Consider the following 12,855-nt stretch of genomic DNA (forward strand, 5'->3'; position numbering starts at 1 on the left):
AATTTTACTAAAAATTTTAATTATGAATTAAAGCAAATTTTCATTAGATTTGTACGAACGAAATGTCAAAAGCAAAAATATATTTAAAAGCTCGCAGCTCACATTGGCAGGTAGTCAATTAGAGATCAAACGGAGTTTCAAATTTGAGAGTCGAAATTAAATTTCGATTAAGAGACTGTGGACAAAGAATCCTTTAATAGTTATAATATTTTACAAAAGGTCGCTAAAAACGGCGAACTGCATTTTGCTCAGACAGCTGAGCGGGTTATCAAGTTTAAACACCTTGAACGTTTTAAAGACCCTCTTGTATGAAAGGAATTCTGAAACACGGATTAAGTTAGACTACAGCCATCGTAAGTTTTTTATTTCCGTCTTTCACTTTTCAGAAATGCGTCTTGTGATAAAACGTTTTGTTTATTTTGTCTTATTCGTTTCGGTGCTCATGGGAAACGAAAATATTCTTATTTTGCAAATATTATTTATAACTAGTGGGAGAAAAGACTTTTTCTACTCCCTACTCTGGAATACCCAATTATGCAGGAATCAAGTGTGTAGAGAGAATCGCTCAGCTTCGTCTTGAAGGTCGGGAGCCACTTCGTACATTTCCGGTATATAAGTCACGGGTCTGGGAGCGATGGGATATTTTTGGTTCTAAGATTTGCTTTAAAAAAACTGCTGGACACCTGCATATCACCAGCACATTGACTAATGCATAGAATACCCACTCATAATACTTCAAATTGTAATGCTATCATTGGTTAACTCAAATTAGGGCAAGCTTAATAATATTGCAATAATAGTTCAAGTTGGTAGTTCCGGAAATATGGATGAAAACTGAAATTTTCGATTTTTAAAATAAAAAAATCTCCTAATACATTGTCATTTTTCCGTTTTGATTTTAATTTTTTGTAAAAGTCAAAAATAGACGTTGTACGTCTTTTATAAGTTAGCAACAACTTTCATTTTCCTTATGGAAGCCATATTAGATTTTTGCAGGCTTGGTTAGTTACAAATTCCGAAAATTCCGAAAATGAAAATGACATTTTATTAAATAAAAATTTCCACGAAAGCCTATTATAGCATAAATATATTTAAAAGAATTAAGTTTCATAATTTTCTATTTATTTCATTATTCAAAAATTAATAGAGGTGCTCTTTAAAACTGCAAAAGTGTGCCTTCTTTATTAGAAATGAACAAAAACGAAACACCGTACGAAATTTGAAATAAAACTTGTAAAAAAATAAAATCGAAAACTGTACATTTCTGCTGACTTCCTGCTTGTCTTGTCTGGCATGACATACATTTATTAGAATTTTATTATAGCAATTACAGGTACAAACCCTGTTTGACATAGATTATTCAAGCCAACTGGTGGCGTTGACAATAACCACCAGATCCGACAATATTTTTGCTAAAATATTATTTACGAGAAAATATTTTATATTTGAATGTTTTGGAACTAGATATCCACGTAGAGGTTTTCATCATTATGATTTAATAACAATCAACGAAAGAAGAAACCATTTTTCTTATTCATTTTTTGTATAATTGAATTAAAAAATATAGCTCTAATACTTTAAAAACCGTTGGAAAGAGAGGGAATAATTTCAGTATTATGTGAAATTTTTTTAAAATTTTAGAATTATACCATGTAAAACAAAATTATATCAAAGCAATTATCAAGTTTCGATCTAACCGTTTCTAGCAAGGATTTCACAAAAACATCACTTGTGGTACACTCAGCAATTACTAATCAAAGTAGCGAAAATACGGAGAAGTCAGTCCGGGATATTTTTTATTATGCCTCAATTTGGTTTATTTGCTGTTGTTGGCTCGTAAAATGATGGTAAATTAAGCTGCCCTGTTATTGCGAAGCCCCGAAGCAATATTTTTCGAAATATTTAAAGTATAATATTTCTCCGAAAAATTTTATCCACGTGTTTCCCGAGATAAGGAAAATATAAATTTCCCTGTCTGATGTATCTCGACGTAAATAAATTATCCCTCGTAAAATTATATTTGTTACATTCGTCTCTCGAAAATAAAAGAAAACCCACCGACCCGAGTTTGCCGTAAAACATAATCGAAAACTCGTAAATCTCACGGGTGAGACGCGATGCGACGCGTCTTTCACCAATCGACGCGATAATGATTCCCCTGAAATGGCCCGGACGATAACAGCAACTACGATAACAATAGAGCTTCTTTATTTAGCCGGATGATTTATCTCTGAATTGCCTCTTATATTCTAAATTAGGTGCCGTGAAAATGTTTGGTCAAAAGTTAAAGTTGAAGAAAACTTAATCTCGAATAATAAAGCACAGCACTCGAACCTTTATGTTGTAGCAATAATTGCAGTATAGTAGCACCAGAAACCTATCGAGCAGCGGGTGACCGAATGAAGGCAGGGACGCACTCGTTACGGATGGAATCAAATGATGCGCGGCTAGATATCTGTATTTACTAGTTGTCAAAAATAAAAATAAATACGTATAATTAAAAATAAACTTGAACCTATTTGAATTTCACTCTCACTGTCACTGTCGTCGCGCAAGTTCACAATAATTTACAATATTCTATATACATTTACGTACGATTACGCACAATTTTCTCAGCTTTTGTTCGGAATATTCTGCATCTCCGTCTGGATGAAATCTACCACAGAAAAATTAGCAAAACATTATTTCTTCTTAGCGACGCTTTGAGGGGTTTGACCTATTTTTTCCTCTAAAGTGTAACAGTATTTTTTTTTATTGAAAATGATGTTAAAATTTAGAGGAACTGCTTTTTGGTATAGTTTTCCATAATATAGTTCTGAATGGTACTTTTTGTGTCAATGCAGCAAGCCATAGCATAGATTACTCTCACTCTATGTGGTAACCATTTGTTCACAAACTGGTCTTCAAATACACTTACCCGATCCATACCTGGAGCTGGAGCTGGAAAGCTGGAAAATTTTCAGAATGTCTATCACTACGAAACTAAGGATCTATTGTAACGCAATCCATAGTTATAGATCTATATCTAAGTAAGTCTCTCTGATTAGATTCGATAACGGCTCCTTGGTTATCTTCCTAGCCTCTGGTTTGGTTAAGCTCAGCAGATGAAACGACACTCTCGATATGTAATAAGTCTTCACATTGACCTACCGTCAGGAGACCTACCATTATTCCAATGGTCATTCTTTCAGGACTTAGCAGGTCTGCAGTTAATTTAGTGGGGCTAATCAAGAATTGGTTGACTCGTCTTTGTTCTTTAGCCAGAAGTGGTCTCTCAGTAGAGCGACCATTATTCGGCTTTCCTTTTGAAGCTTTTTGAAGCTGCTATAAATTTGACCTCTGAGGAATTCTTTGGCTTGCCTTTGTGGTGGCGTGCTTCTACAGAATCATGCCTAATGATTGATTTTTATAACAAATTTCCATGAACAATTTTTGGCTAATTGCATTTTGGCTGCAACATTCCATGGCGTGAATAATCATGTTATAAAAGAATAACATGAAAAAGTTATTATTATTCAGTAATTAATTGATTCCATTAGTAAACTACGGTTTTCGTGGTAACAGACAAAATTTGATATTTAAGAAACATTTTATTCAATTTTGACTTCTGTGTGTTACATTTTAAATACCGGACGTTGATTCATAAGACCCATGGTCACGTGAACAAGCACGACTTCAATTCTCCAAGAACTCCCAATCATATCTCATTTCCTTGATTATATGAAATTAAACTTCAAGAAATTAACACCAACTGCTGGAAGTTATTACCAAAATTTAGGCGAATGAAAGAAAATCTTGGCTTTTGGGCGAAATATAACATTATAAGCTACGTATTGCGGCAGAATGTGCACTCGACAAGTATATGTGTGTAAAAAATTCGGAGAATTTCCAATTTAATAAAGAGGTCAGTACGTGACTTCGGTATTCGATATAATATACTCACCCAAAATCCCGAGCCTGTAGTTTACCGTTACCACAACCACACTGCCGTAACTCGCCAATACGGTGCCGTCGTAGGGGTTCCCCGAATTCCATTCATAGCTTTCCCCGTGGATGAAAACAATCACAGGATATTTGGGTTGACTGCTGCCCTCTCTCGTACCTGCTGAAAAGAATTACCAAATTATATTCGGCATTTGAAATTTCTCGAGTTGTATAATTGGGAATATTTGTGGCAACGTATTCTGAAGTTATTTGTATCATGTCGCTTCAATTTGTATTGACCGCTTCCAATTTAGGGTACATCGTATACATTTAAAATAGACACAAGTTAGTCTCTTGATAGTTTAGTGAGCGATCGCTTTTTCATGAAGTTTGACTTTTTTATTCCAAGAATAACCTGCTATTGTTAGTAAGCATTTAAAAAAAGTTATAATTTTGATTACAACGGATACAGTATGTGCCATTGAGCAATTGAAATTTCTCCAATTTTTTTATAAAAAAAAATTCGGGTTATATAAAATTCTATATAGTGTACGGTCGAATAAGTCCTAGGGAATTAAATTGTTTTAAAACAATAATTGTTATTATGTTATTAATTATAAGGAAATGACGATTCTAGAAGAACTCGGAAGCGAGTGTTTTATCCCCGGTTGTGCAAATAATAATTCCTAAAGACGGTAATTGTTTTTATCCGCCAAATTTAGTGCGAAAAAGAAATTGTTTGCTTGAAGGTGGTAGACAATGATTAAGTAGAAATATTAAAAGAATCTCAAACCTGAACTTGTTCACCAATTCAGGTTATTCTGCTAAGCGACTGCTTCTAACTAACCGGTGGGTGTTTTAATGCAAGATCAATATAACATCCAATGGTCTGTCCAGAATTGTTCGTAAGAAACCGCATTTGAAAAAGCAAAAGGAAACATTTTCAGCAGTCCTTAAAGTAAAGTTGCAACTCGAATGTGACCCGGTGTAATTTCATTAGTAAGCATAGTATGGAGCAGAAAGGGAAACATCAAAAAGTCTGCACAACATATTTTTTGTTGCTATTTATCAACCTCTACAAGAGAGAGTAAAGAGTAAAAGTTTGGCACCAATCAACTTTTGATTAGTCTGGCAAATCCACTGCATCATCGCAGTGAAGCAAAAGCATGAAACCTTTTCAACTAGTACTAAACTTATTGTATTCCTAGTGTACAACTTAGTAGCGGATAAACATAAATATTGATATAACTTTGGGCGAAACGTGATCGTTTAAAGTTGGCTGATATTTGCATTATTGTATGCTTATTTTATTTATAGAAATTAGGCTGCTAGCTGAATAGCGGGAAGGTCTGTATTTTTTTTTTGCTAAAATATGCGTACTAAATTTGTTTTATAATTAGAAATTTATTGTGTTTTAAGCACTTGCTTTTTTTTAGAAACAGTACACGTGGTTAGGGTGTTGGCGATCTAGTTCTATTGAGTAATTTTAGAAAACATCCTCACAGTTTAGTATTCAATGATTTATTGAATTTTTAAATAAACCAATATTTATATTTATGCAAAATAAGATGTACAAAATCGCCTAAGAATGGAATTTTGTATGGCAACCAATTTAAGTTTCTAAAATATTCAAAATATATTGTAAATCTGATAAAACAAAAAAATGTGCCATTATTGCATTGAAAAGATAATGTTAATTTGAAAAAATACTTTTTTTAAAATTTATGTAACTCACAGTAAGTAATATTAGAATAAGGACGTTTATCCAAATACTGCAATTATTTATTAAATATCTTACAATGATTACTTATTAAATTAACATACGTTTTGCTTTCAGAAAATTAGTCAGGGAAGGAAGTTCTTATCTTGAGAGCAGCACTAATTTGTGTGCTATTGCTCAATCTATTTAATAAAAAGTTGATTATTTTGTGTTAAAAACTAAAGCAGAAAACTTCATACCCTTATCTACTAAATACCATAATTCCGAACTTAAAAAAATGCATCCTCACTAACCATATGTCTTAGTAGCAAAATTAAGTCAGTTGGTTACAACACCATGTTAATAGATTTTCTTTGAAGGATAAACCGATTGTCCGATTATCGGGCCTTCAAGCGTTAAAATTGACCTAGTTAGGACGCCGCATTTCGTTCTAGGCAAATCAAGCGTCGTCTATTATTTTTTGTCTTCGCCATTGTCTATAATAACGACATTCTTAACAATAACGCATAGCTATATAGACATATAGCTATGCCGATACTCGCGAACTATGTTAAAGATCATTTCTTTAGGGCGTTTTGGTTCGATTTGTGTTTTTGAAGCGGCCATAAATTAAATAACTAATTTATTAAAAGATGTACACTTTTGGCGTCCGTTTCTATACTCGGATGCTATACTACCATTTAGATTAATGCAGAATAATTTAGAACTCCTGTCAATCCTTGAAAAAATTGTACTCTTTACTGAGTCCCTCCCTGAGTACATAATTCCAAATTTACCAATATTCAAAGTAAAGGTAAACTTTAGAAAAATGTCAGTCGTTTCGGTCCTACCTTAAATGTTACGGTGTACAATGTGTCCCACTGAAGGACCATACACCCTTGCGAAATCTTTGTTTATCTATTGATTTTGATCATTTCTTTATGTTGTATAGATCCCTGAAAAATGAACAAAAACCTTGTTTTGTTTAATGTCAAACAGCTGTTAGGGATTTCTTTAAGTAAAAAGGGTAAAGGAATTCTTATTCAGGACTCCATAAAACCTAACTATACTAATTTCCATGAAGTTTGGTTAAACATTACTCCCGTAGAATATTTGTTTATGGCTCAATTTAGTAAAGATAAATGAAACGGTTCTTTTCAAATTGAAACTGCTAACAGATTCGTGTTCCGCACTACCTAAAAGTAACTAGACCAATGGCCAAAGTTTTTTTAATGTTTTAAAAAATAAATATTGTAAACCTTGTAAATAACGATTATTTTATATGTGATTTTAAGATCTAACAAACTTTAATTACACAAATTTCAAAAATAATGATAAAAAAGGCTTTTCATTTTTCAGTATCATCTTGAAATAACAGCATTAATAAAGTATAAATTAGCGAGTCAATTTGACTGTCGAATATTCGCTTCTCCATGGGAAAATTAGTTTTACAATTTTGATGTGTCTGTTATATTTATTAATGGATGAGAATTAAAAATCCTTTTAAATTAAAAAATACAGCGTTGTAAGGTCTTGTTAGTTCATTTCTATATCCCTCTAATCATAGATACTTAATTTTAGAAAAATCGTTAGTGTCTTTCAGTGAAATATATCCAACAAAAAATGTATATCAAAATTGAGCCATAAACAAACATTTATACAGGAGTAATGCTTAAGCGAGCACCCTGTATTCGAACTTCATCGAAATTAGTAGAGTTAGGTTTTAAGTAGTCCTGAATAAGGATTCGTTAACACCTTATTCTTAAAGAAATCCCTAATAGCCCTTCTCTATTTTTGATATCAAAAGTTAGTCCTAGTTCGTCATGACTTCAGGTTGATGTAATAAGAAACATAAGGTTTTAGTGCGCTTTTGAGAGATCTATCCAACAAAAAAAAAATCAAACCGTAATCAAAGATTTTACAACGACGTACAGCCTTAAGCGGCGTGAAAACGTTATTTCAAACACCGTGTATTGAAACATTATAAAAATTGGTATAGTTGGATTCTAAGTACTCATGAACAAGTGTTCGTTGCCAATTTTTTTTTTTAATCTCTAATAGTACTTCTCTCTTCTCTCTCTTGTGTTAAATAGTCTCAGTTGGCCATAAGTTGAAGTTGAAGCAATAAGCAAAATATGGTATTTATATGGTATGGTAAATATATAGGGTTTGCAGGTTTTTGCAAGTATAATGGAAAATATTATTTATTTATTTTTTTCCAACCGCGAATATTGAAAAGTCGGAGACTTTGACTTCAATATGAAGAAGTATACAGAATTTACATAAAAAAAATAAAGAATTTAGCATGTATTTCCCATCAATTTTCCCATATTATTTCAGACTGAGGATTGAAAAATATAAGTACGGGTCTGTATTATTATTCCTCACCAGACTGGCATATTTAGATTTTATTTTAATGGATTACGTTCTTTCATGTGGTGGAAAGGAACGTTGTATTTTTTATGAAGGTATTAGATTAGATTAATCCAATCGGAAAAAATATAAGTTCGATGCGCTGCGTAATTTCGAGACGGTTCTGTACAATGAAAATAATTTATCCTGAAGACACCTCTGTATCTGGGCACAGGCAAAAATTACTACCTACAGATAACATACGAGGTGTGTGTGTTCAAAAAGTATCGCGAATTTTGTGTTTTTTCAAAAATTATTTATTTATTCATGAATATCTATTTTGTCCCCTTCAAAGTAATCCCCATGAGATATTATACACTTGTGCCAACGGTTTTTCCAATCTTCGAAGCACTTCAAAAAATCATTTTTTTTTTATCTTCTTCAGCTCCTCCTTCGATGCCGTCTTTATCTCGTCAAGAGAAGTGTAACGTAGCCCTTTCATGGGCCTCTTCAGTTTAGGGAACAAGAAAAAGTCACAGGGGGCCAGATCTGGGGAATACGGTGGCTGCGGCATCATTAGTGTGTTGTTTTTGGCCAAAAAGTCGCGCACAAGCAACGATGTGTGAGCAGGGGCGTTATCGTGGTGCAAAAGCCAATTTTTGTTCTTCCACAAATCCGGGCGTTTCTGGCGGATTGCTTCGCGCAAATTGCGCATAACTTGCAGGTAATTATCCTTATTGACCGTTCTTCCCTGTGGCAAGAACTCATGATGCACCACGCCCCTACAATCGAAGAAAACTGTCAGCAAAACTTTCACATTCGACCGAACTTGGCGCGCTTTTTTCGGTGTTGGTTCGTGCGGCAGCTTCCATTGAGATGATTGAGCTTTGGTTTCCACGTCATAACCATAAACCCACGATTCGTCACAAGTTATGACCCTCTGGAGCAAATTTGGGTCGTCGCGGACGGAGTTTAACATCTCATTAGCAATGTTCAAGCGATGCTGTTTTTGGTCACAATTTTGGTACGAATTTCGCGGCGACCCGTCTCATGCCCAAGTCATTGATAAAAATCGAATGGTACGAGCTAATCGATATGTTTAGGTCCTCAGCAACTGTTGTTGAGCGTCCGGCACGCTCTTTGTCGTCCACATCTTCTCGGCCTTCTGAGAACATATTGTACCACCGATAAACGTTGCTTCGTTCCAAGGTAGCTTCTCCGTATGCCACAGTCAACATTCGGAATGCATCCGCGCACTTAATTTCGTTTTTCACACAAAATTTGATACATGTTCTTTGATCCATTTTTTTGAATAGGTAAAAATCGAAGACGATCCAAAACACGTGCAAGCAAAGCAGCTGTCAACAATTAAATGAACATTCAAAATGGCCGAGCTTGTCGGCATAAATGAGAGACATGAGTACCAACATAACGCCACAAAAAATTCGAAATTCGAATATACGTAACCCGCGAAAATTTAAAATTCGCGATACTTTTTGAACACACCTCGTATTTAGGGAAAGCGAGAATTTAAGCAGTATTCGGTCTCGATCACCTACCAACCCGCAACAAAAACATGTATATGTAGACGGCTTCTTTAGTTTATACGATTACGCTAGTATTTTCGACCATGTCGAACCTTCTAATCGATATTTATTTAAATGATACATAAAATATTCTCGAATGAAGTTCAAATTTCCATTAAAACACCATTTGTATTGCGTTCTCATCGTACTAAACAATATTATTCGATGCTACTAAACGCAACAGCACACAATATTATATTAATTTTGTAAATAAAGGCATTCATCCAATTTCACTCGTAATTAACGACTTTTGTTCGGTTTGTTTCATGTGTCAACAAATCTATTTCGTAAAATGTTATTAAATATCAATGTGGCCATTAAAATGATGGAAGTGGAATGTTCAATTTTATTGGCGAAAAATTTGCCTTTCTGAATAGACCCCAACTAATAATACGTGACCTATCGCTGCATGTGCTTCCCAATCTTAGTATATCCCAAAGTAATCCTTTAAGGTAACCTGTTTCAAGTAAATGACCCGGCTCGGAGGGGGTCTGCCTCATTAGCAAGGCTGATTTTAGGAATATGTAAAGTAGATTTTGTGTTATTAGGTCTTTGAGCTTTAGAACCTGCCAAAATTGCGAACATAACAAGCAGCTCGATCGAGCAGAATGTTCACAGGCGAATCACTTTTGTTTTAGAAAGCCTTTTTTTATCAATATGCTGTAAATGAGAAATTGGTTTTTCAGTTGGTGAGAATTCTCATGAATGTAAGGGTATCTCTGGGCCTTTATTTGACGTTGAAAGTAAGGCCCCAAATGTTACACGACAAATAGACTAGTTTACAACTAAATGGGTTTTTCGGAAAGTAGCTTGCAGAAAGAGGAATGTAAATTGTTGCTCTGTCTTGTTTTCAAAATAAGTAAAAAAATTGAAAACAGTTTTTCACATTTAATAGTCCGAAACTTAAAAATTACATAGATCCATTACAGAAACAAGTCTGCACTAAAATTTACCAAAGATTAGGAGGTTTCATAATTGTTAGCATTTTTCATGCAGAAATTTTTCTTTTAGATAATAACTAAAAATTTATATGGATGTGAAAATATTTTTGGTAGCGTAGTCTACCTAAATAATTTTAGGTTGCTGTCTTTTCCTCGCTACAATCCTTAAACTTTTTGGTGTTTTTTTCTGAGCCGATGTAGTTTCTTACTGAAGGGTGAACTGGTCAAAAAAATAAAATAATTTTATAACTTTTAAATTAAATAATTAGCAACGTTATTTAAGCTCCAGAATTTTTTTCTATAATAGCAATTTGAGTGAGTTCTTTTATTGTTTTATAAGCCTGTAAATTTTCCAGCATTCCATCATTCTGTTCCCATCAACGAAATATTTATGCTGTAAAAGTACCACCTGATATTCAGATAAAAAAACGAATAAAAAAGAATAAAAACAATGTCTAGGGTGGAAATGAGTAATTATTTAGTTATTTTTCTAAAATACACCAGTGCCGGGCGTATGGAATTTCTCTTTTTACACCGATTTATCTTATCTCTCCCAATATCTTTAATATCACAGCACGCAGAGCATTATGATTATTTCTTACTTAAGTAATTGTCTATCTGTTTTATTACACTACTTCAAAAAGTACTAATACGAAGTGCTTAAACCTAAATAAATATAAATATCATTTATTATCTATCTTGTTGTTAGGATGATGTTATTTCATTAAAACTGTAATAGTAAAAAGAACAGTATTTTAGATAGTAATTTTATTTTCACAATAAAAAGTTCTCGATTTAACCTGTGCAGTGGCGACCTAATTCACCAAAATATTATCTGTTCATAGACAGTCAGTGGAACGCCACTGATTTCCTTAAAAAATTTAAAACATTTGCATAAATTCATGAACAGATTTGAGGTCTTATTTCTGGATTTAGTCCGTAGCACGGTTTTCACTTAAAAATAAAACTAATTTCTCAGGATGCTCTCATATTACCGATATTATTATGACCATGCGGAAAAGGGGTTTTTATTTTTTTAATCGAAAACCGTACATCGCATTGAAAGAAATCAAGAAATTGCATTTCTTTAGAAATGATTGGAGATTGCAAGAATAATTTTTATTTAAAGATAAATTAGTGGTGAATCTAAAAAAGAAGTGGTACATTAAATAATATCATGTTACATTGTACAAGTGTGCTGACTTTCTAAGATTTACAAACATATATTTTGATTTCTGAAAACTTTCTTATTAAAAAGTCGTCCCTCAATTATTGATATTTAATTAGAAAACACCCTGTATAAATTTGGGTGTTAAAAAAAATGTTTGTTCAAATAATTTTTATATTACTCTACAATTTGTTATCAAAATTTACTGTCTAGCTTACTTATTTGCTACTTATTTTACTTTTGAATAAGTTGTAAAATTACAATGACATATAATAATAGACCAGACGTAAATTCTTAACATAAACAAAAGCATATAACTGAAGGCAAAAATCATTAAAAAGGAAACATTCAACAAAAATCTTAACTTACAAAACTGATCAAACTTTTATAAATAAAAGGCCAATTGACAATCTTAAAGAAAGTAACCATTTCAGAGAGCCTCATTTCTAATACAACTCCAAAAATTTGTTTATATTTGAGAAATGATATGCTCCGCAAAAGTTTGTTTCTTTTAATCGCTGATTATAGATTACTGAAGCCCGTTTCCTGTCAGAGCGTACACGGATGGGAAGTTACAAAATAATCTTATAATTTCAGTTTTAGTAAATTAGATTAGATTAGATTAGTAAATATAACTGAGACATATATATACGAATTTTGAACACCCTGAAAATCAAAAATCTTTATATTGAAGATTAGTAAAAAAATTCCTTGCAAGTTTTAAGAGCAGGAACAATATCCACCGCACAAGCGTAAAAGCTTTCGACCCGTCACACATTTTATTCCCGTGGGATACCCGATATAGAAACGGTCACTCTAACAGCCTTTGTCCAAGACGTGAAACGTATAATTTAATAAGGTTCATTTGCATATGCGTTGGAAAATTTAATAACTTTTTCGTGGACTTTATGGAAAATAGCTTTCGGGATTATGAATCATTCTGTCGTTTCGTATGTATTTCAAAGAGCCACTCGTCAAGGCAGTAAGTTTTAATAATTGTTCACCGACTACCGGATATTCACTCGCGACGTTTTAAATTGGTTTTCGAGTATTCCCGTCAGCGATAACTATTTGGCGGACTGCAGGAAATCGAACACGATGCTGACAGAGACTATTTGACTTTTGACTGAGACGCGTTCAATAAAAATAATTTTCACTTTATTTAAAAGTTCACGCAAAACCGCA

At 33.2% G+C, this 12,855-nt stretch overlaps 1 protein-coding gene across 1 annotated transcript in view; it reads right to left on the reverse strand.

The window, feature by feature from the left end:
- LOC132696547 (neuroligin-4, Y-linked) overlaps positions 1-12,855 on the reverse strand; it is a 482,552-nt gene that overhangs the window by 127,617 nt on the left and 342,080 nt on the right. Inside the window, exon 2 of the mRNA XM_060661434.1 lies at positions 3,944-4,105. Coding sequence (XP_060517417.1) covers positions 3,944-4,105 — 162 coding nt within the window. The remainder of the gene's footprint in view (positions 1-3,943; positions 4,106-12,855) is intronic.

This window comes from Cylas formicarius, unplaced genomic scaffold, assembly GCF_029955315.1.
Source record: "Cylas formicarius isolate icCylForm1 unplaced genomic scaffold, icCylForm1.1 PGA_scaffold_1__22_contigs__length_36826433, whole genome shotgun sequence".
In the NCBI taxonomy this organism is placed as follows: Eukaryota; Metazoa; Arthropoda; class Insecta; order Coleoptera; family Brentidae; genus Cylas; species Cylas formicarius.